Source organism: Equus przewalskii, chromosome 11 (assembly GCF_037783145.1).
Source record: "Equus przewalskii isolate Varuska chromosome 11, EquPr2, whole genome shotgun sequence".
NCBI lineage: Eukaryota > Metazoa > Chordata > Mammalia > Perissodactyla > Equidae > Equus > Equus przewalskii.
This window is the reverse complement of record NC_091841.1, coordinates 11138539-11162487: the sequence shown is the minus strand read 5'-3', so window position 1 is coordinate 11162487 and position 23949 is coordinate 11138539. Positions and strand designations below refer to the sequence as shown.

General features: G+C 41.4%; 1 protein-coding gene across 32 annotated transcripts in view; it reads left to right on the top strand.

Moving 5' to 3' along the window:
* The window catches only part of AMBRA1 (autophagy and beclin 1 regulator 1), a 157877-nt gene that overhangs the window by 6982 nt on the left and 126946 nt on the right, over positions 1-23949 (top strand). For 19 of the 32 annotated variants that reach the window (XR_011524094.1, XR_011524096.1, XR_011524095.1 and 16 more), the window contains exons 2-5: positions 21423-21676; positions 22039-22097; positions 22627-22810; positions 23442-23614. Coding sequence is in view for 28 of the 32 variants with exons in the window: in XM_070564988.1 (XP_070421089.1) it covers positions 21542-21676; positions 22039-22097; positions 22627-22810; positions 23442-23614 (551 nt within the window). In the remaining 4 variants the exon portion in view is untranslated. Of the gene's footprint in view, positions 1-9604; positions 10045-12601; positions 12835-16286; positions 16400-21422; positions 21677-22038; positions 22098-22626; positions 22811-23441; positions 23615-23949 lie in introns of those variants that run through there. The other 13 variants (XM_070565007.1, XM_070565002.1, XM_070564987.1 and 10 more) reach the window with 6 other exon arrangements.

Genomic DNA, 23949 nt, shown 5'->3' with positions numbered 1-23949 from the left:
CTAGTGACTAGTGGAACCAGGATTTGAATCCAGGCAGCCTGGCTCCATAGTTTCCTCCTCTTAATCCGTAAATTATACTGATTGTAACCTACTTTAAACAATTCTAAACTCTCTAAACTACTGCCACCATACTAAGGCTAGAGTGAAAGAAATAGATGTTGTCCATGCCCTTAGTCCAGAGGGGAGAGAGAGAGACAATAAACAAAAAATACACCAGTGGAAGTATACTTGCAATGTGTGTAAAGTCCTATGATGGAAAAGTGAAAAAGAGAGTATAGTGGGGGAACCTGAATTATATTGGAGCTTTGGGGAGGGTTTCTCTGAAGAAGTGGTATTTAAGCAGAGACGAGAAGCATGAAAGGGGAAGGTAAAGAGAACAGCATATATGAAAGTCTTGAGGTGGGAAAGAACTTGGCACATTTGAGAAACCGAAAGAACATTTGTGTGGCTGGAATACAGTGAGCAGTGGGTGAGGCAGGAGAGGGGCACAGGACAAGAGTACAGACTTCGGACTGTGTCAAGGATTTTGGATTTTTCCCCTAAGTATAATAGGAACCTTTGAGGGTTTTTTGTTTTTTTTTTTTTAAAGATTTTATTTTTTTCCTTTTTCTCCCCAAAGCCCCCCGGTACATAGTTGTATATTCTTCGTTGTGGGTCCTTCTAGTTGGGGCATGTGGGACGCTGCCTCAGTGTGGTTTGATGAGCAGAGCCATGTCCGCGCCCAGGATTTGAACCAACGAAACACTGGGCCGCCTGCAGCGGAGTGCGTAATCTTAACCACTCGGCCACGGGGCCAGCCCCCCTTTGAGGATTTTAAGAATGAGTGTTGTGACCTAATAGATGACTTTAAAAGATTACTCTGGCTACATTGTGGAAATTTTTGGAAATTTGTCGAAAAAAATTTGGAAATTGTGGAAAATTTGGAAACAGAACAAGTCAGGGAAGTATAATCATTAGGATGTGTTATAGTGGTCCAGGCCAAAGGTGATGATGGTTTGGATTAGGCTGTAGGCAGTGGAGATTGAGGGAAGTAGAAAGATTCAGTAGATATTTTAGAATTAGGACAGGCAAGACTTAATGATGGCTTGGATATGTGGGAAGAGGAAGGTGTCAAGTATGATTCCCAGATTTCTGGCATGAGCATCTGGGTAGATGAAGTTGCCATTTTTGAGACAGAAACATTGGAGGAGAAGCAGATTTTGACTAGAATTGGGGAGTGGAATGAAGACCTCGGTTTGAGTCATGCTAAGTGTGAGATGTCTGTGAAAACATAGAAGTGGAGACATCAAGTACGCAGTCTTTGAGCTAGTGCTCAAAAGTGGCGCTGGAAATAAATCTGGCTGCTCTTGGTATATAGGTGGTATTTACAGCCAAGGAAAATGGATGAGATTACCTAGAGGAAGGGTGTGTATAGACCAGGAGGAGAAGAGTGCTCAGGACCAAGCTCCAAGGAATTTAAGAGAAAATCTCAGAAACTGATAGCAGCGCATGTTTCAAGAAGGAAGTGATCACCTAAATTTTGTTGGATTTAGCAACAGAGATCATTGATGATCATAGCAAGAAAAATGTTGGAGGAATGTAGGGCCAGAAGCCAGATTGGAGTGGGTTTAAGAAGTGGAAAGGGAGGAAGTGAAAATGGTCTGTATATTTTGATTATTAGCCTGTCTGCCTCTCCGTAAGAAGTAATACTTTAAGAAGAAGTAATATAATAAGGTCCATGACGGTAGGAACAATACCTTTTCATTTCTGTGTCCTTGGCTGCTTAGCCTTGGTGTCTTGCCAGGAGGTTGTATAAAAGGAGAAAGGGGCAAGGCAATGAGGATACTTGCAAGATGGTGAGAGTAATGATTCTCATGGTCCTTATATGTGGCCTCGGAATTTAAGGGTTTATGTACTTTTCAACGTTAGTGCCATTAGCCTTTCTATTTTCACCTCCTTACCTAATGGGTCCATATTTTGTTATTATTGGCTTTTAAAATTCTTTCTTTACCTTTATTTTTTCTTATTGCTTTCCTATGGTCATTGTTGCTATAGTTAATTAGCTAATGTGCTTGGTTATTTACTTTATCTTTCTTCACTCACTTATTTCTTGGCTCTTGTTTCCCTATGGGATACTGTATAATTGTGACTCTAGACTTTTGGTTTCTTGTTTGTTTCCCATTACATACTCTTTGCTGAGAGTCTGATAGGCTATATTGAGGTAATGTTAAACATTTTGGTTGTCATTCTACCTAGAATTTTATATGATGGCTTTCCTGGGAAGAGCTAAGCATTTTGTGGATATTGTCCCCGTTAGTTCTCCTAGCATTCTTTTTTACAAAATAATTTATTGAGGTAAAATTCACATAACATAAAATTAACCATTTTAAAATGAACCGTTTAGTGGCATTTTAGTACATTCACAATGTTGTGCGACTGCCACCTCTCTCTGGTTCCAAAACATTTCCATCACTCCAGAGTAAAACCTCCTTCTGATTAAGCAGTTTCTCTTCACTCCCCCCTTCCACCAGCCCCTGGAAACCAGCAGTCTGCATTGTGTCCCTATGGATTGATCTGTTCTGGATATTTCATGTAAGTGGAATCATGTAATATGTAACCTTTTGGGTATGTAGATACCATAATTTCTTTGTCCATTCATCCGTTGATGAACATTTGGACTATTTCCACCTTTTGGATATCATGAATAATGCCGCTGTAAACATGCATGTGCATGTACTTGTTTTCAGTTGTTTTGGATATGTACCTAGGAGTGGAATTGCAGGTCCCTGTGGTAATGCATTATTGTTATGATTCTTCCTAAACCATAAGGACCAAAGCCAGCATCTGCAGCTTCCATAGAGTGTGAGCTTTGAGAGTTGGCTGGGCTTAGATTGGGACTGAGAATCTCTTTCCTGTAGGTTTAACCTTTTGAGGAAGTGAGTTCTCCTAACTCACTGGTTTTATTATTTGCATTTTACTGATGGGATAATTGAAGTACAGCGTCTGCATCGTTTTAACTTCCTGTCATCTTCAGAGCCAGTCAGTGATGGAATTGGGAATTTAAGACTCTTAATCATGTTCATTGTCTAAGGTGACCCCTTTAAAAGCACGTCGCGTTTGCATGAAGCTGTTTGAAATGGGCTTCCTATATTTTATAATCTCTTGAAGGGATATTGTTCAGGTGGTGGTAAGCAGATGTTCTCTTTCCATAGAGGACAAGACAAGAGGGAATGTGTTTTAATTGCAACAGGAGGGATATAGATTACAAATTAGAAAGAACTTCCTAACTACGAGGTGCTGGAAAGTTACCAAAGGCGGTTGTGAAATATCTTCCCCAAAGACTTGATAATTGTCTTTCTAGGATGATTTAGGTGTGGGCTTGTTAAGAAATGAGGGAGATGACAAAGATGACTTGTGGAGGTCCCTGGTAACCCCAGAACATAGTTGTTTGATGGTTAATCAAAACGGTATCTCTGGCATTTTAATGAGTATATTTTCATTTTCCTTATGAAGAAATAATCAATAGAGAGTAGGTGAATTGCTCAAGGTCTCCTGGTAAAATAGATGATTAGCATTCTGAATCTTGTTGGCTCCCATGTTGAATGCTCAAGGCTGTGTTCTTTCTTGTGAATGAGTCTTTCCATGGCTGTATGATGTTTTCTGATTGTTATGATCCTTCTTAAACTGTAGGGATCAAAGCCAGCATCTGCAGTGTCCATAGAGTGTGTGACTGGAGAGTTATTGGCTGGGCTTAGATGGGGACTGAGAATCTCTTTCCTGTAAAAATTGATTTGGTCTCCTGTTGCACGTGTAGAAATGGGAACACATTATCACTAAGAGTTCAGGAAGGACCAGGTTAAAATTGCTTCGGTGAAGGTACATATGACATAAACGTATTTTTGGTTTGTGCTGCCTGGAGAAATAGAAGCCCAGAAGATGAGCAAATGAACATTAGATTCTGTTGTAGAACATGAACATAAAAATACTCATTAAATGTAGTATTAAGTTGCCAGTTTCAGTGCTCAGCTCAGGAAATGCCAAAGTTAAAGTACTCAGAACATCAACTCTTTTACCTGAGACTTAGGGTTTTCATTAAGGTATATCTCCTAAGGGGTCTCTTGTTAGTATCAAATCGAGCTTCGCCGTCCGTGGGCCTCTGACTGGGAAGCTAAGCTGGGAGGGGGTATTACTGTTGGTACCTTTAACGAAGGATTTTTTAGGTTGGTTTGTTTTAGTTGAGCTATGGGAGCATTTACTTGTTCAGTTCTCTCCTACTGAAAATATCATCAGATAGATTTATTGAGCTTTCTTGAATTGGCAACGACTGTTACCTCTGCAGGATAAAAGAGAGGGGGCCAACTTTTAAATGCTTACTGTGCTGGGAATTTGATATTTGTTCCTCCATGTAATATTCATAACAAACCTATAAAGTTGATGGTGGCATCTCTATTGTAAAGGACAAGAAAAAATGAAATATTTTCTTGCCAGAGATTATAGAGTGAATGGCAAAGCTCAGATGCAGAAGGCAGAATCTTCTGTTTTTAAGCTCGTGTTCTTCAAACTGTGTTTTTTGGAGGTGCCTAGGGGGTGGCCGCGAGAGAAGAGAAAAGCTTTGGTTCTCCCACTCTGCGTAAACCAGAGCAGCTCAACTTTGATCTGTTTGGTATTTTAGTGTTTTCACAATAAGATTTCATTTTGAAACGATCGTTTTGCTTCTTAAAAAAAAAAAAAGGAATATCTGGAAGACCACTGAGGAACCATGAAAGAACATTAGTTAAAACAATCTGAAGGTTGAAAAGATGGTTCAGTTAGGTAACTGTCAGTCATGACTTGATGGCACAGCCACGCCTGCAGTGCAGTCACCGTGTCCTTAGGGAGCATAGGCTAGTGGGAGGAGAGCACGGACTCGAGTTAGAGTTCTAGCTCAGCCCCTGGGTAGCCGTGGATTCGGGGATACTCCTTGAAACCTGGCGAGCGCAAATGTACAATGCGGTGATAACACCTGTCTTTCAAGAGTGGTGTAAGGATCAGCAATAACAGGTAAAGTGGCTGGCTCACAGTAGATACCCCCCAAATGCTAGCTATTGCTAAGATGGTGGTGGTGGTGTGATGGCAATTTTTTAACATGCTGACGTTTTCCTCCCAAATGCCTGAAGAGCTTCTGCCACGTCAAGGATAGGCAGTCCTTACCTCCGTATGTACCTCATCATGAGTGCTTAGCATGTTTGTTTTTGATAAAGTTAGTCTTTAAACTGCGCATGATTATTTATTCGTGGATGCATCTGTCATTTATGAAGTGAGGAAACTTGACTTTGATTAAGTTCATTTTCATTGGACTTAAAGAGAGAAGCAGCAGTTGGAAGGAACCCCATGCAATGAGTTGGGAAACCTGGGCTTTTTGTCTCAGAGCTGCCTTTAGTGAGACTGGAAACAATGGACGGGTGAATTTAACTTTTTAAGATTTTGTGTTCAAAATGATGTCTCAGTCACTTTTAACTCTGTACATCCATGATTTGACCGAAAAGCTTAAAGATATTTCATTGTCAGTGCCAAAATTTCAAAAAATTACAGGATTATTTTTGGAGAAGGAGCTTTATGCTGATTCGAGCTGGTGACTTCCGTTCTTACTTATTGAGTGTGTCCAGGCCAGCGTTATGTGTAGAAGGACATCGCAGACGTGTTGCCCAAGGATCAAGAAAGGAAACAATGTGTGACTTGTCGAACGATCAGAGCAGTGTTGAAACTAAGAACAATTGTAAGGAAGCTAACGTGAGGGATTTTCATCTGTTTTGGGGAGGATAGCTGCATTCTCCAAACCCAGAGCACGCTGTCCTTCCTTGAGGGTGACACTGGCCGCATTTCAGTGTGGTAGTTACACTTAACAGCGTATTGCAGTCCTCTCGCGCTAGACTGAAAGCTCTTTGAGATGGCTGGGCTTTGCTGTGTTTGTTCCCACCTCTCTGTCCGTGTCACCTATAGTAGGGCTTGGCACATAATATAGTCCCCCCCAAATATGCTAAATGAGAAAAAAAAAGTTGAATCAAAGTCAGCAGACATATTAGAAAATGGCTTCTGCCTAAATACACTTGTTAAATTCATTGACTCTCTTCTGTTGGCATGTGATAATATAGAAAAGCTTGATAAAGTGGAAAAAGCACTAGTTTTGTAGCTTTGAACGCCAGCTTCACCCTTACTGGCTGTTTGGTCATGGACAAATTATTTCCCATTGAGCCAGGTTTTTATCTGTAAGACAGGCGTGGGGAGGAGGGAGCTTTAGAGAGAGAGTCTGTAAAGCATGAGCACTGAATAGTGGTGGTAGCTAATATTGCAAATGATGTTTAAAAAATTATCAACAATACATCTTGCCCTTCTGCTTGAAGGAGGAATGTATTTTCCGAGATGTTTGTTTGCTGTGGCTTGAGTACATGGGAGAATTATCCCCTCTTGCAATTTTCTGCTGAAAAGAAATCCTTTAGCATTGCTTCCTCTGTGGGCCCACAGGATGGTTAATGGAGGAGGCCTAGGGGGAACGGGAGCCTCGAGTAGCTGCTGAAGACCCTGCATTTTGCAGATCTCTTTAGAATGTTACTTCTATATTGCACTCTCTGTTTGACTCTCACTGAATGCAGCTGACTCGGCTGTTGACATTAGCACGGTAAACATTTGTCAGATTTACCCCAGTCAGAAAATATTCTGTACCTGCCATCCTGCTTGGCGCTTAAAGATTTTTTTTTAGCTTTCTATAATAAAGTGATTATAGGTGAAGAAAGTAGGCTGCAGGATAGTGTGTAGTGTGTTTGATCTTATTTTGATACAGAAAACAGAACTATTACATGCTTATGTGTTTGTATAAGCAGTGAGTTTGCGTGGTTATCTCAAGAGGGTGGGAATGGGCGGGCTCAGGAGGGAGACTGACCACAGACTGTTTGACTTGTTACAAGGAACATGTGTTACCTTTTTTGAAAAAAATTAAACCTTTTGTCTTGAGATAAATGTAGATTTACATGCAGTTGTACGAAAGAATAGTGAGAGAGAGATCCTGTGTGCCCCTTCCTCAGTTTTACCCAGTGGTAACATCTTAGAAAACCATAGTACGCTATCACAGTCAGGGTATTGCCAGTGATACAGGCAAGGTACAGGTCGCGATACACAACGTGTCCATCGCTGGAAGGATCTCCCCTGAAGCCCTTTCTTAGCCTCTCCCAGTCTCAAATCATAATGCTCAGATAGTACAGTCGGTAAAGTTACAATAAAGCTTTGCACAGAGAATCAAGGGAAAATACCCATGGGAGAAGATGACCCATTTCGCTCTCCCCCAGCCCTATCTGTAATCCCTGGCAACCACTAATCTGTCACCCTTTGTCATTTCAAGAACGTTATGTAAATAGAATCATGTAGTATGTAACCTTTTGGACCGGTGTTTTTCACTCAGTATAATTCCCTGGAGATTCATCCAAATTGTATGTATCCATAGTTCTTTCTTTTTAATTGCTGAGTAGTATTCCATGGTTTGGATGTACCACAATTTGTTTAATCAGTTGACCCTTGAAGAACATCTGAGTTTTTTCCAGTTCTTCGCTATTACCAGTAAAGCTGCTGTGAACATATGTTTATCATTTCTCTGGGATAAATGCTAGGTCATATGGTGTATATTGCTTTTTAAGGTGAAATAAAAGGAAAAAATAAAAAGTAAAATAACTAATTATATGGTTCTTTTTCAAAGTACTCAAACCCTACATTCTTGCACATCACATACTTACCTTGATTTCTGGTGCTTTTCTCTAGCATCAAAGCAGTAACAATAATGCTATAGTTTTCCTTGTCTCTTTCATCTGGTGATCTGTGTATATATTACAGATATTAATTAACACTCACGACCCCCCAGGAGGCAAGTGATGGTTAGCTCTGGTGAAGTCAGCTCCTTTGTGGATAGTGGGTTGAGGCATAGATGTCATGAATTTGCCTAAGGTCACAGACTGAGTCACCGTGCTGTGACTCAGACGAATTTGGATTTATTCACTCTCTCTCTGTCTCCTAAATCAGCTCTTTGTAGTTATGACCTAGGTGTGAGGACACGAAAAGGGCTTTTTTCTGTGTCTGAGGTTTACTGCCTGTTCTTTAGAAGCTATGTGTACTGTGGTTAGAGCACGCAGTTTGGCAGCTGATTTGATTTTGAATCTCTCCTCCATGTGGGCAAATCATTTAACTTCTCTAAGCCTCAGTTTTGTGATTTGTGAAATGAGGATAGTGGTAGTACCTATCTTAGAGTCATTGCGAGAAATAAATGAGATAAGTGTGGAAAAGCAGTTAGTGCTGTCAGGTGTGTGGCAAATGTTCAATGAATATTAGATAAAAGTATTGCTTTAGGGGCCGGCCCCATGGCTGAGTGGTTAAGTTCACGCGCTCCGCTTCGGTGGCCAGGGTTTCGACAGTTCGGATCCTGGGCGTGGACATGGCACTGCTCATCAGGCCATGGTGAGGCGGTGTCCCACATGCCACAACTAGAAGGACCCACAACTAAAAATATACAACTATGTACCTGGGGGCTTTGGGGAGAAAAAGAAAAAATAAAATCTTAAAAAAAAAGTATTGCTTTAAATATGTGTGTTATATTATGTGACTTGTCTTTATCAGTTGGCAGATAATTGGATAAATATCGGGATTTTTCTGCCATGTATTTACAAAACTTTGATTACTGTTACTTTTGAGGTAAGGATACTTTCTTTGAATGCTGTTTCAAATTTAGCCTTATGTAGAATTATTTAAAAATAGGAAGTAATGTTGGATTATATTTATTGTAGTATTTATATGAAAATATTTTAAAGTTTCTTCTGTGTTATTCATATTTTTCAGGCTCATATTCATAGAAAAGAAGGAAATGATTCTAAACTATTGATTTCCTCCCTTTAATCTGCTCCCCTAAACATTACTTTCTATATTTTCTTCCTAGCATTTATTAGTACTTGAATGAAAGTATTATCACTTTTTAATTAGATAAGTAATCACCTAAGTTTTTCTTTCTTTCTTTCTTTTTTTGGTGAGGAAGATTGGCCCTAACATCTGTTGCCAATCTTCTTTTTGCTTGAGGAAGCTTGGCCCTCAGCTAACATCTGTGCCAGTCTTCCTCTATTTTGTATGTGGGACACTGCCACAGCATGGCTTGATGAGCAGTGTGTAGGTCTATGTCTGGTATCCAAACCCGCGAAGCCTGGGTTGCCAAAGTGGAGTGCGCACGAACTTAACTGCTACACCACTGGGCCAGCCCCTACATAAGCTTCTTGAGGGCAGGAATGTTCTTATGCACGGTGGTATCCCCAGTGCCTAGAATAGTGCTGAGTTTGTAGTAGATGTTAAATAAACGTTTGTTGGCTGTCTATCATTACTTTTGCATCCTCCCCCTCCCCTGAAGTGTTTTTTGTTTGGAAAGTTGGGGAAATGGAATCAGCTTCTACGCAGCTTGAACCGACTTGGTTCTTAAATCGAGTGCCTTATTTTGATTGGCTGAGAAGTGTGATTGGCAAGCTGGAGGGGCATCTGGACCTTTTAGCATAAGAGCTCTGCATTTAATAATTTGACTTCTCCTTTTTCTGAAGCCTGAGGGAAATTTTTCCTATCCCTGTCCTAGTGAGCCAAGAACCTGACCTGGGCTGACTCTAACACTGGAGAACACTGAGCGCAGTATCTGCTGAGCCAAGGCCCGGGCGTCAGGCTCTGATAGGATCTGAAGGAAAAGCCTGAATTCAAATCCTGCTTTGGCTACTGACTCATCCTGCAAACCTGGAGGAATTTCTTAACGTCTTCCAGGTTTTATTTTTCTTATTTGTCTGACGAGTGATCTCATCTGTCCTGGGGCTTGTGAGGACTCCTGGGTTCATGTTATCAAAACTTTTTACAGTGCTGTCGCTGTGGCTCGAGGGGTTTCCAGGAACTGTTGGGGGCATTGTGGTGCTCCAGGAAGGAGAGTGGGACTGCCCATTTCCCAAAGAAAACAGAAAACAGAAAGATAGAATCCTTCGTGATTTGAAATCTGCTCTATTTCTGCCTCCTAATGTTGGTGGATGAAAGGTATGTTGTTGCCAGAGTTGTTAGGCCTGTTTGCCTGAGGCATCTGGGGTCAGTTCCCATTTCTGGGGTTAAGCTGTTTGTGCCTCTGTGAAATTGCTTCCATCAAAAGTGACTCTTTTTTTTCTTTGCTTGCTAATAGAAAATCTCTTGCCATTTTTGTGCACTTAAGGGTAGCCCTCCTGGTCTTCTTGATTCTGATGATAGCTTGAGACTTAAAAACTGAGCTTCACTTTCTTCTTGGTTCAGTGGTTTCCTCCTTGTTCTTCCTTTTGCGTTTTTGGAGATTCTTTTGTTCTCAGTGCACTGTTTCCCCCAGAGTAGTTTGCAGATAAAACTTCATTTCTTTTTCTTCATCCTTCTCGGGGAAGAGGGAGTAAGGAAGATTGTCAGTCTCAAATTTGGGACTTCGGGCTCTCTATTTCCGGTGCTGATCACACCTTGTTTTTGAGCACAAACTTGCCTGTGTCTCAGACGTTAGGTTACATCGTTGTGAGTTACTTTCGGAAGCCCTGGTAAGCAAAATCTGTAGCAGAAAAGCTGGAGCTTTCCCCTCCCCTTTATTATACTACGAGTAATTAGAATTTATTTAGTTTTGTGTCTTCAAAGTGTTTTGTAAAGTTGTTAGCCTATACCCAGTAGATGTCTGCCTTATTCTGAGTTTGTATATGAAGAACCTGGGGGAGATGGATATGAGAACAAAAAAGAGATTACATTGCTTGCTTGTCTCTTGGTAAATTTGCGGTGACATCCTTTGTACCAGGTGCTTGATTCATTGTTGCTGCTTAGCCTGACTTTCTAGATGGAGACCAGTGTGTTTTAGAGTATTTGTAGTCTGAACATCAACACTGTAGCTGAGATAGAGGTGCAGGTGCTGTCCATTAGCATTTTCTTTCTGGGTTTCTGGCTTCTTGTAAAGCAAGTGTGTATAATTTTTTTTCTCCCCTCCCCAAAGCCCCAGTACGTAGTTGCATATTCTAGTTGTAAATCTTTCTGGTTCTTCTGTGTGAGCTGCTGCCACAACATGGCTGCTGACAGACGAGTGGTGTGGTTCCGCCTGGGAACTGAACCCAGGCCACCGAAGCAGAGTGTGTTGACATTTAACCATCAGGGCTGGCTCAAGACTGTGTATAATTTTAATTCTATTGGTTTTGATTCTATAAAATTATTTCCTTCAGTTTGTCAGGTGATTAATTAGAGGTACTCTCTGATTCTGCTTCACAGCCGCTGTCATCTCCTTTGCCCTCAGATTGGTATGTGCCAGACCCCCTTGTGTGAACTCCATTAGTTGTGTACTCTGGTTATTGTTGGTTCCTAACTTGGCTTTTACTTCGAAAAGTAGTAATCCTGCCTTGAGTTTTTTGTAACCCATTTCTTTTAAGATGCTCCAAGGACATTATCCCCTTAAGGTGGAAAGAGGGTGTTATTACTTTCAGTTTATAGGTGGAGGAAAAGCTGAAGTTCAGCAGGAGTGTGATTTGTCCAAGATTATATAACAACTCAGTGGTAAAAGTCAGTCATTGAAGCTTCTTACCTCTTAGTCTTATCTTTACTCATTAAATCACATCTCTTTTATATCTGTACTCTCAAGCTTGAAAGATATAATATCCCATATTCCCATCCCTGCCTGTTTACTTTGTTCGAAATATGCTGGGTTTCAAACATGAGGATAAAAAAGTGTTGCTTCCATTGCTAAGGTATGTAAGTTTTTAGGTTTTTTCCCCCTGTGGTAGTGGTGGGGATGCCTTTGCCCTGGACATGCTCTGTTGCCTGGCCTTGTCGTGATTAATGACATGTGCATAATGAAATGACTGGTTGAGAATGGTACAGAGTTTTCTCTTTTCAGTGATATTTGACTTGTGGAACTGGAACTTATCAGCACCACCCCATAACTGACCACATTTTTTTTTTTCATCTAGATGTTGCTGTTATGAGAGTTTGGGGTTTGTTTTGGGTTTTCCTCATAACTGGATATAAATACAAACACATATTCGTTCTGTTCTGTGCTAGGCACTGTGCTAGGTACTGGGCCTATGACTGACATGGTTTTGTCCTCAGAGCTTGTAGTCTAGTAAGGAAGAAAGAGTCCCAACAGGGAACTACACTGGCTTTTAGGTGGATAGTGGTTTAGTTATCTGTTGCTGTACACAAACCACCTCTAGTATGTGTTTTTTCCAGCACCACCAAGCATTTCTCCAGTTCTCAGCACACTGACTGGGTGTCCTACAATTTAACTCAGTTCTCACACTCTCTACCTGGAGATAGTGTCAGATCCCACCGGTTTAAGGGCTCGGCTCCACAAAACTGCACCCCTTCCCCAACTTTCGATGCCAATTGCAAGTCCAGGTTGTCACCTGTGCTTCTGATTGACTGGCTGTAGATGGAAGTTCCTGTGACCCTCTCCTTGGATTCAAGTAATTTGCTCGAATTACTTGAGAGCGGCTCACAGAACTAAAACATTTACTTATGTTTTCCAGTTTTTTTTTTTTGGGGAAGATTAGCCCTGAGTTAACATCTGTGCCCATCTTCCTCTACTTTATATGTGGGACGCCTACCACAGCATGGCTTGCCAAGCAGTGCCACGTCTGCACCCGGGATCCTAACTGGCGAACCCTGGGCCGCTGAGAAGCAGAACATATGAACTTAACCGCTGCACCACCGGGCTGGCCCCTCATTTACCAGTTTTTTATAAAGGATGCAGATGAACAGCCAGATGAAGAGGTACATAGATCCAAAAGGGTCCCAAGCGCAGGAACTTCTGTCCCCATGGAACTGGGGTGCGTCACCCTCCCGGTAGGTGGATGTGTTCACCAACTTGAAAGTTCATCAAATCTTGTTGTTCAAGAGTTTTTCTAGAGCTAAATCTGCAGGCCTCCCTAACTCCCTTCCCCTTCCCAGAGGCTGGAGGCTGAAAGTGCCAATACTCTAATCACTTGGTCTTTCTGGTGACCAGCCCCATCCTGGGGCTATCAGGGACCCCACCACAAGTCACCTCGTTAGCATAAGCTAGAAGGGGGCTTCTTATGAATGACAAAAGACACTGCTGCCCCTCAGGAAATTCCAAGGGGTTTAGGAGCTTTTTGCCTGGAATGGTGAAGAAGATCAAATATGTACCATCATGAGCTGCATAACATTTCGGTCAACAAAGGACCACACATAGGACAGTGGTCCCCTAAGAGAAGTACCATACGGTCTAAGTGTGTAGTAGGCTCTACCATCTAGGTTTGTGTAAGTACACTCTGATGTTCACACAGTGACAAAATCGCCTAACGACATATCTCTCAGAACATATCCTATCCTGAATTCCTGGGTTAGGAATTTGGGCAGGGCTCATCTGAATGGTTCTTCTGCTCTGTGTTGCATCACTTGGGGTCACTCATTTGTCTGCTTTCAGCTGGTGGCTGGGCTGGGTTAGAGGGTTCAGTAGGATTTCAACTCATTGGTCTGGTTCATTGATAGTCTTCCCTGTGGCCTCTCTCTCTCCAAGTGGTGTCTTATCATCCAGGGCTTCTCTACCGGGTCACTCTCTCCAACAGGACATCCTGAATTTCCTTGCAGCTTGGCGGTTGGCTTCCAAGAGTGAAAGTGGAAACTGCCAGGCCTGGAACTGGCACATCATCACTTCTGCCACATTCAGTGGTCAGAACAAGTCATGCAAGGGGAGAGAAATACATTCTCATCTCTTTTTTTTTGAGGAAGATTAGCCCTGAGCTAACTGCTGCCAGTCCTCCTCTTTTTGCTGAGGAAGACTGGCTCTGAGCTAACATCTGTGCCTATCTTCCTCTATTTTGTATGTGGGATGCCTGCCACGGCATGGCGTGCCAAGCAGTGCCATGTCTGCACCTGGGATCCGAACCGGCAAACCCTGGGCCACCGAAGCGGAATGTGCGCGTTTAACCGCTGCACCACTGGGCCGGCCCCCATTCTCATCTCTTGATGGGTAGAGCAGCATGGGAGTAGGATAGGAAGGAATTGGTGGCAGCTGTCTTTGCAGAGAATCTAGCCCAGGCAGGTAAACTAAGTTAGTTATAGAGAATCTTGATTTGGGACCAACTCTGGCAGTGCAGGGAGGTCACTAGCACTTGTGTCTGCCATGTGGATGAGAACGGGTTGGCTTGAAACCATAAGAAGACTCAAGTGTGTTTATGTCATATTTCATGTTTGACAAAAGGGTATGCACAGGTTTGACAGAGTATGCACGATCACATCCTCTATTGATTATATATATATATATATTTATTGAGGTTATGATAGTTTAGGACCTTGTGAAATTTCAGTCGTACATTATTATTTGTCAGTCATATTATAGGTGCGCCACTTCACCCTGTGTGCCCACCTGCCAGCCCCCTTTCCCCTGGTAACCACTAATCTCTTTTCTTTGTCCATGTGTTTGTTTGTCTCCTGGGTGTGAGTGGAATCATACATATTTCGTCTTTCTCTATCTGACTTATTTTGCTTACCATAATACCTCAAGGTCCATCCATGTTGTGAGTGGGACAATTTTATCCTTTTTTATGGCTGAGTAGTCCATTGTGTATATATACCATATCTTCTTTATCCAGTCATGAGTTGATTGATTATATTTTTTAATATTTATGTTCTATCCTGGTTGACAAAGTAAATTTACTGTGACATCTCTATTTCCTGATAGGTAATTTTTCTTATTTTGATGGAGTTCGTAGTTTTGTAGGGTAAATTCATAGTAGCCGAATTTCATGATAGAGTCTCATTTGGCACTTTATCAAACTCAAGAGTTATTTGTGGTCAGAGGTTTTGAAGTCCTGTTTTCTCTCAAAAACTGTGTAAATGAATTACTGTAAAGGAAAGATTGAGAATTTTTTTTTGTTTTTCCTCTGCGTCATTCTTTAATTTCTTCAACTTTGAGGAAATGAACATTCAAAATAGAAAGCCAGCAGATTTCCAGTTGATCCTGTAAGGTAGTGTACATTGATGGAGGGCCTAACACATGAAATAGGATAGGAGGTTTTATCTCAGGCGTCAGGGAGTTTTCTGCAGTAATTAAGTATCTAGACTGTGGAGCCAGACTGCCTGGGTTTGAATCCTGAATCCACCACTGACAGTGTGGTTTGTTCTCCTGGGACCTCACGCACCTGATGGGGGTGCTGTGAGGACTAGAAATGAGTTACTTTATGTAAAGTGCTAAGAACAGTGCCTGGGGCACGAAAAGCACTGTGAAAGTGTTAGTTGTTATTATTTTAACCATTATCTCATGGTTTTTTTTTTTTTTAAAAGGTGACAGTGGTAAGTCCTTTTATATGAAAGGGTGTGGAGAACTCTGCAGTGGACAGTCTCATTTTGCCTAGAATTTGTCTTAAATTAATTTGCCTGATTGTTTACAGGACTTTGTGGCCCCCAAAAGTTTATTTTTCTTATTGCCATTTTAATTTTAATTCTTTATTACAGAATGAAATTATCATTCTAGTATAAACATTGGAATTATATAATAGTGAGCACTTTTCATATGGTAAATCTTTTGATCCTCATGGTAGCCTTATCATATACGTACTATCAGTAGTCACGTTGTACAGATGAAGAAACTGAAGTATGAGGAGGTTAAGTAACCATTCCAAGAAACCTTCATATACCAAGAAAACGACAAAGCTGGGATTAAAGCAGCCAGTCTGATTTCAGGGCCCATATACCACTAAACTCTTACTTAGAAATTATGGCTAAAAAAATAAAATAAACACTACTTAACATTTCTCTATCTAGATTTAACCACAGTTAGCACATCCTAGGCTGTCCTTTAGTTGTCTGCACACCGTAGGTACACAGTTCAGGTAGTGGTTGAAGTTGTTCTGCTTGCAGGTGTGTTTGCCTTCCGATTGTGTTAGCTGTTTACACTTCTAGATTTGTGATGCTTTGCCCCAAATTCCCTGCCCCCGTGTAAGTTCAGTCTTGTCTAGGTGTCAGGCAAGAGCTGTGTGGAGGCAGGTAATGTTGCTGGCTGTGGTGCTCACGTTTGGCACTTGGATCCTAGATGGTGTCATTTGAAGTGTCCTGAAATGCCTTGTAGAAAGTCCTGTTGATGAAAACAAAGCCACCAATTGTAGAAAGCCCTGTGTGTTTCCACCCACATGGAGTTTCTAAAGGGTACTGGGTCACTTTTAGGCCTCCCATTAATGGTCTGACATTTTTCAGTTAATTTTCCAGTTGTTGTGAGAACTTTACATATGCAAGTGATCCTAGATTTAGTATGTAAAGGATCTTTTTTTCTTTTAAAGAGTTAACCTGGGCTTGAATCCTGTGTGTTGTGGAATGTATGCTGGTATGACAGACATGGTCTGACTCCTGGGCTTCGCCTGCGTGGGCGCAGCGGAGGGATGCAGCTCCTCAGGTAAACGAGGTGGTTGGATTCCGTTTGGACAGTGCCTTCCAGGTCTTCAGATAGTTCTCTGATTCCCCCCTCTGAATGCTGTTGGAAGGGAGGCTGAGGGTCTGAATTATCAGCCAGGCTGCAGATAGAGCTTAAAGTTGTTCATTCTGTTTTTTAATTCACTTTACTTATTTAATTTATTTTTGCCAAATCTCATTAATTATTTTTGCTACACAAATCTCCTTTATTTTCCTGAATGCTGTTTACTTTGTTGTCTGGTAACAGCTTTGAAGTGTTTCTTAGAAATCTGCTCCTCTTAGGAGTTGTGCCATCTTGGGTCTCTGGGGTTTTACTGGCCGTATTGTTTGGTGAGGGAAACCAGAGTGAGCCCCAGAGAGGATTGAGTGCTAATGACAACAGTAAGTCTCCACCACTCTTTTCTTACTGGAGCCTCGCAGCAACCCGATGAAGCAGATATTGCGATTCCTGTTTTACAAGGAGGGAGCTGAGTCTCGGAGAGGTTAAGTAACTTGCCCCAAGTCAAATAGCTGGAATGTGGAGTAAATGCTGACATCAGATGATCAAATTGCAAGGGACCCCGGAACTCTAACTTTGAGTTCCCACCTGGTTGTGGCATACTCTCTAGGCGATTTCTATTAGTAGTCGTTAAGTATAATTATGTCTTACAATTAAGCGCAGAAAATCTTGAAAGGTGGTTTATCTTCCCATCTTTTTAGAGTGCTCAGTCATGTTATGTGGAAGTTGGGGGTGGGAATGGGGTAGAATCTTGGCATTTGTGTTATGTACGCATCCCAGTTGCCTCCTTTTGGTTCTACTTGCATAAAGCTTTTGGTGATTCAGAATTGATTCTGGGGACTGTGTAAAGGCATCACAAAGCCTCTTCCTGGCACCCTTTGTCCCAGTCTGGTTTAAGGGACAGATTGGGAAACTTGTTTCTTCCTCCTATTTAGAAAGAGGAATGAAAAACACACTTGACTGTCACTTCCTCCTCGCGACAGGCCTGTCTGACTTCAGTTGCTTTAGCGCCTTTTGTTCTTTATAGAGAGCAAAGTAAAAATCTCTTCTCAGGTGGCTGTAAGGAGTCTTTCAGGAGAGAAGTTCTTATCCTTTTAAAGGAACAGAGCAAATATTTTTCTTCAGACAAAAGAGAGACTGTGCAATTGTTTGAGTCCCTTTGACTTGTTGCCATCAGTCAGACTTTCTCTGGTTTGAACTTTTAGTGTGTTTGGGTCCCTGGGAGTTGATAGACAAGCTGTCTGGCAGTCCTGAGCTTTAGTTTGTAGTTTTCTTGATCAGTGGTCTTTGTAGTAGCTCTTCCCTTTCCCTTGATCTCTGTAGGAACTTGAAGTTGCATCCCAGTTTTCTAAATTGTGCCATGTTTCTGACCTATATTTTCTTCTTCCTCTTGAGTTATACAAGATCAGAAGGTCAGATTTTTTTTAAGGGATTGGACTGCTGCTGTTTTTACCACATTTTAGGTTATAAATGGTTCAAATGTATTTCTTTGAAAGTACTTTTATGTTGCACTGTTAGGGTAAGGGAGCCTCAAAACTCATTTCTTCTGAGCTTTTCTATATTAGGTAAAAGAATTATAGGCTCAAAAAAAATTACAGACTCAGTAAAGGGTTAAGGTGAACTAATGGGAACTCTATTTCTGGCACCTTGCTGGTTAGTAATTATTCAGCTGTGTGGCAGTTTCACTTCCAGACTTTTGGTGCTAAACCATGAGTTGTCAGGGTCGCCAAGGAGATTATTTCCTTCCAGTTAGTTCATCCGTAGTTTATTCAGGAGGTTGGCCTGCAGCATGTTGACATTTTCAGTGTGTACATATTTATATCATGCACTAATGAGGCATGAGAGCTATACCATGGGGGTAGAGGCTAGAGTTCGTTCCTTTGTCCCTCCTTAGGGAACTTTCTGCTGTATGTGACAAGGAACTTGGAGCTGTCTTTCTGTAGAATCTTTCTAACTTTTTGCATATTAATATTCCAGGAAGAAAACTCCTTTCAGCACATGCTATAAATATTTTTCCTTCTGTCTATATTTGGATACACTAGTTGTGTACTTTTTAGATTGCAACCTTCGTGAAATGTAAAGAGACAATTGTTGTTTGACGTTTTGAAATAAGCATTTAAATTTAAAAAGTGAAAAGAACACTGCCTTTTCTAATTATTAAATTATGTATAATCCCACCACCCCAAAACAACCATGGTTATTATTTTTTATATTTCTTTTGTGCCATTATTCTCCAAGATTTTTTTAAACAAAATTGAGATCATGCTGTGTGTGTAATTTTGTATTCTGCTTTTTTCACTTAACATGTATTTTCACGTCATTAAATTTTTAAAAATAAATGTTGAATAGGTAAAAATGACATAAAACAAAAACATTGAGAAGGCTCGCTTTCATCTTTGTCTCCATTCACCTTGTCCCTTCAGTCCCTAATAAGTGACTATTAATTTCTCCTCTTATTCAAGAGGTAGCATTACTATATATATTGTTCTGTGCTTTGCTTTTCCCCGCTCTTAACAAGGTATCTTGGAGATCTCTTGTTATCAGTACCCAGAGAATCTTCCTTTCTGTAAATTAGTCCTCTAGTCCCCTTCAGAGAGATATTTTTGTTGTCCCCAGGTTTTTCTATTACAAACAACAAGACAGAAGTCATAATTAAAGGGGAAAAAATTAAGCATTTACCCTGCTTCAGTTAGTACGGGAAAGTTTTTTTCCCAGAAGAATCCCAGGTAAAAAATATAGAAATAGGGGCTGGCTGGTGGCGCAGCGGTTAAGTTCGCATGTTCTGCTTTGACGGCCCAGGGTTTGCTGGTTCGGATCCCGGGTGCAGACATGGCACCACTCAGCAAGCCATGCTGTGATAGGCGTCCCACATATAAAGTAGAGGAAGATGTTAGCTCAGGGCCAGTCTTCCTCAGCAAAAAGAGGAGGATTGGCAGCAGATTTTAGCTCAGGGCTGATCTTCCTTAAAAAAAAATGTAGAAATAATGATGGAATTAGAACATCATATTTTTCAGCCCCCAAATGAAATAATTTAAGAAGGAATCATCGATGACTGCTAAACGGTTAAGCAAAAGGTTGAGGACGAACAGGATATTCACATGGTGCCAAATGTTAGCCACAGATTGCTAATTGTAAAGGTGGAGTAGACCTTTCTAAAAAGAGCTCTGGCTGTTACAGACTCAACCAAGTGATCATATTTTGCCAAGTGGTCACATAATTTACCAAGTGCCACTAAGCAGGACAGTCTGAGCACATATGCTGCCTGATATGCTGCATCATGAAATACATAGATAGCATAACCTGTGAAGCATCCTAGCCGACAATGCTTAGCCTAAATCTCATCAGTCTCTTAGACCTAGCCTTTTTTACAGGAAATATAAGGGATGGAGAGGCAAACTAAATGGCACTGTGAAGGAACAATCAGGCAAAACTAGGATGTAAGACATTCTGTAAGTCAGCTGTCCTGGTCTTTTTAAGAAGCTTGTGTTGTAAATAAATAAACAAACAAACATAAAACCAATCAAAAGAAGACTTGGAGGCCATTCTAGAATAAAAGAGACTAAAGAGACATAACATCCTCATTCGTCGCTTAGTCTTGATTAGATTCTGGATTTTTTTTTTAAAAAGCCAACTATTAAAGAATTTTTTTTTTTAAAGATTGGCACCTGAGCTACCAACTGTTGCCAATCTTCTTTTTTTTTCCCTGCTTTTTTCTCCCCACATCCCCCCAGTACACAGTTGCATACTCTAGTTGTGGCACGTGGGACGCCACCTCAACATGGCCTAATGAGCAGTGCCATGTCCACGCCCAGGATCCAAACCCTGGGTTGCCGAAGTGGAGCGCGCAAACTTAACCATTTGGCCACCGGGCTGGCCCCCTAAAGACCTTTTCTGGACAGTTGGGGACATTTGGATGAGGACTGAATATTAGAGATAATCGGTATGATAATGGAATTATGGATATGAAGCCAAATGTCCTTATTTCGAGGAGATGCACAGTGAGGTATAGAGGGTTTCAGTGTCTTGATGCCTGCTGAAATGGTCCAGAAGAAGGATTAAAAACAACCCATGTATAGCTATATCCCTATCCATGGAGCTAGATAAAGCAAATTTGACAAATTATTAACAATGCTTGAGTCTAAGTGGTGAATAGTGTGTGTTTATTCTGTCTTTTCAGCTTTTTTGTATATTTGAAACTTTTCCGAATAGAGTTGAGGAAACAGTGCTGCAAGGAATAATATTTACATACGTATTCTTTTGAAACGCCATTTTATTGGGCTGCATACTCCATTGTATAGAGGAGCCACATTCTTCAATTGTAGCATGCATGTGTATTTTGCTGCTAGTTGACATTTTAGTAGAATTTTTCTTTCTTTTTTGATAGCTTTATGCCCCTTCAGGCTTGTGGTGGGTGAGAAAAAGGAACTGAAGTTTTCTTCTTCTCTTTCCTCCTCCATCCTCTACTTTGGGATGTTAGTGGAGAAGAGAATAAGAGAGCGAGAAAGGTACCCCACAGTAGTCCTTACGTCCTTGCTTTTGGGCAGTGGATAGAGTTGAAGCTGCTACTTCAGAACCATACCTCAGGTAATAGCCTTTTAAACTCAGTTACCTGTCGTGTAGTTTGGAGGCTGCCCAGGTGACTAGGAGGGGTGCCAGCAACTAGGCAAGCGGCGGGGCACGGAGTGGGAGGGCAGGTGTGGTGTTGTGTTTTATTTTGACAGGTTTTTAGACCTTTTTATTAGTAGCAGAAGTTCTTCCTGCCTGATAAAAATAATAACAGAATAACTGCTTTCGAGAATTGTCTGTTCTTTAGATATGAGGCTGAGCTATGGAGGATATGAGAGGAATTTAAGGATGAAATATTTTTGGAAGAAGAGTCCTGGGAGAAGGGTCTTTTCTGAGAAAGTGTCTTTAAATGTGAAAAGAATACTTTCCTCTTTGAGCTAGACTTGCATCTGCTGTGGGCAGCTTCTCTGGTGGTCCTTTGACATTAATATCCATACCTTAGGTTTCCATGAAGACAACTTACAAGGACCTGAATGGCCTCCTTTTAGCTGCTTCAGCGTGTGGAGCTGTTGCTTGCTCCTTCTCTTCCTGTGCCTGGTGTGACAGTGGCTACTGAGCGCCATGAAGGTCGTTCCAGAGAAGAATGCTGTGCGGATACTCTGGGGGCGAGAACGGGGCACTCGAGCCTTCGGAGCTCAGCGGCTTCTGCAGGAGCTGGTGGAAGATAAAACCCGATGGATGAAATGGGAGGGCAAGGTAAGAAAAATGGATATTTTTGACATATGATTTGTATGGGTGATAGTAGAATGGGGCATTAGAATGAGTTAATGACATAGAGTTAGGGTGTAATTTATTTTGTGTAGGAGAATTGATATATCTAACTTAGGGAGTTTTTTACAAGTTTGGAAGAATTTATGGGCTAAAAATATCTTTTTCCTTTAGAGCTAGACATTTTTCCTAAAGGTAATTTAGATTTACCTCTCTCAGTTTGTAGCTTGATCACAGTCCCCAGTTTTTAAGCTTACACTGTGAATGCTAATGTAGAATGGTTCATGTGCTTTTGACATAGAGTAAGCCATAGCTTATAAATAATGTATTTTAACTTTTCTTTTTCCCAGAGGGTTGAACTGCCGGATAGTCCGCGCTCTACCTTCTTATTGGCCTTCAGCCCAGACAGGTACCTCGTACTTCTCTATAACTTAACCTAAGACGTGTGACAGCATTGCTTTCTGTATATGCGGCCTAGCTTGATCTTCTAAGTCAAATCCCTTCAGATACTGCTCTTTGAAGTATTGTGTGAACAGAGCTTTGCCAGTGTATCAGAAAGGGATAGAAAGTAGATGAGCAGTGCTAACCATAAAAATAATGGGAATAAGCAAAGGAAACTATGAACATCAAGGATCAAAACTTGGAAAGTTTCTCAATAACAGTCCTTTGCCTGTGTGATATAGGCCACCAATGGCGTGATAGTTTTCCCAGCTGGAAAAAATACTCTCTGAAGGAGTATTTATTTGTCATCTGGGAACAGTGTGGAGAAGCCAAAAGCTTCTAAAGATCAGAATATTTCTGTTCTTTGTAACTCTAAGGTGTGGTTTTTTTCATGCTGGGACGGGAAATAGTATCAATTTTCTCTGTTGTCCAAAGTTGATAAAGTCTGTTACCCGCCCACATGCTTCACATTCACTTCCTACTCTTTGATTCCCTAGGACTCTCTTGGCCTCCACCCACGTGAATCATAATATCTATATTACGGAGGTGAAGACTGGCAAGTGTGTTCATTCTCTGATTGGACACCGCCGCACTCCATGGTGTGTCACTTTTCATCCCACCATCTCAGGCCTTATTGCTTCTGGTTGCCTGGATGGGGAGGTTAGGATTTGGGATTTACATGTAAGTATTTCCTTTTCTTAGGTATTCTTAATGCAGAGACTTGTTTCCCATTGGGTTCTTAACTCTGGAGGAGAGACGAGCCAGGTTCTTAGGACTGCATCGGACTGAGTGGTAGTCATTGCCCGCTTAATTGATAGGAAGTCTAGCCCATAGTCCTCTATTCTAAGATGAACATCTCTTTGTTCTTCCATCTCCCCATTCTGACATACAACAGGAGGCTCTAAGACGTGTTCAGGATGGATTTCTGTTGTCTGAGAGCAAGGATTGTACTGTACTGTGATCATGATCATCACAGTAATATTGCTCCTTGTCATGGTGATCAGGTAGTGGGTTGTTGTGCATCATGTCATGCACCAAGCTTGAGTTTTCACAAGCTTCAGAAACAGAACTGTGTGGATGCTCATTGCTTGTGGATTGCAGATGACTTGGAGAACTGAGCTGACAGTAATATTTTTCTAATAAATTGGTGATACTGCCAGATCACTGATTTTCTACGTTGTTTTACAGAAGACATATTTAAAGTAGCCCTTTCTAGTAATCATTTTACCTTAAATGGATGGTTCGTGAAATTGACATCCTAGCCTGCTGACGGCTTATAACCTGAGAATATTTGGGATTGGTTCATTCATAGGGTGGCAGTGAAAGCTGGTTCACAGATAGCAACAATGCCATCGCCTCTCTGGCTTTCCACCCTACGGCTCAGCTCTTGCTGATTGCCACTGCCAATGAGATCCACTTCTGGGATTGGAGTCGACGGGAGCCCTTTGCTGTGGTGAAGACAGCTAGTGACATGGAACGGGTCCGGTGAGTGCTCTGCCCACCAGCGATGTCTGGCGTAGAACTAACATGGTAGACAACCTTTACACTTGCTGTCACTTCAGGAGTCAGATAGTTATCCCTGCTGAGGGCAGGTTGCTATTCCTGCTGCTCCCCTTATATTTTAAGCAGCTGGCCAATCAGCTGAGAAGCAGTTCATTTTGTTTATTTTAGCTGTTCCTTATTGGCCTCCCCTTCTGGTCTCTGGAGACCAAGGTCATTAGAATCTTTTTTAGGTTCAAAGCTATCTGGGTTTGGGATAGAGCTCTTTTCTGGGGAAACCCGAAGGTGGGTAGCTTGGTGGATAATTGCTCATCCCTGTT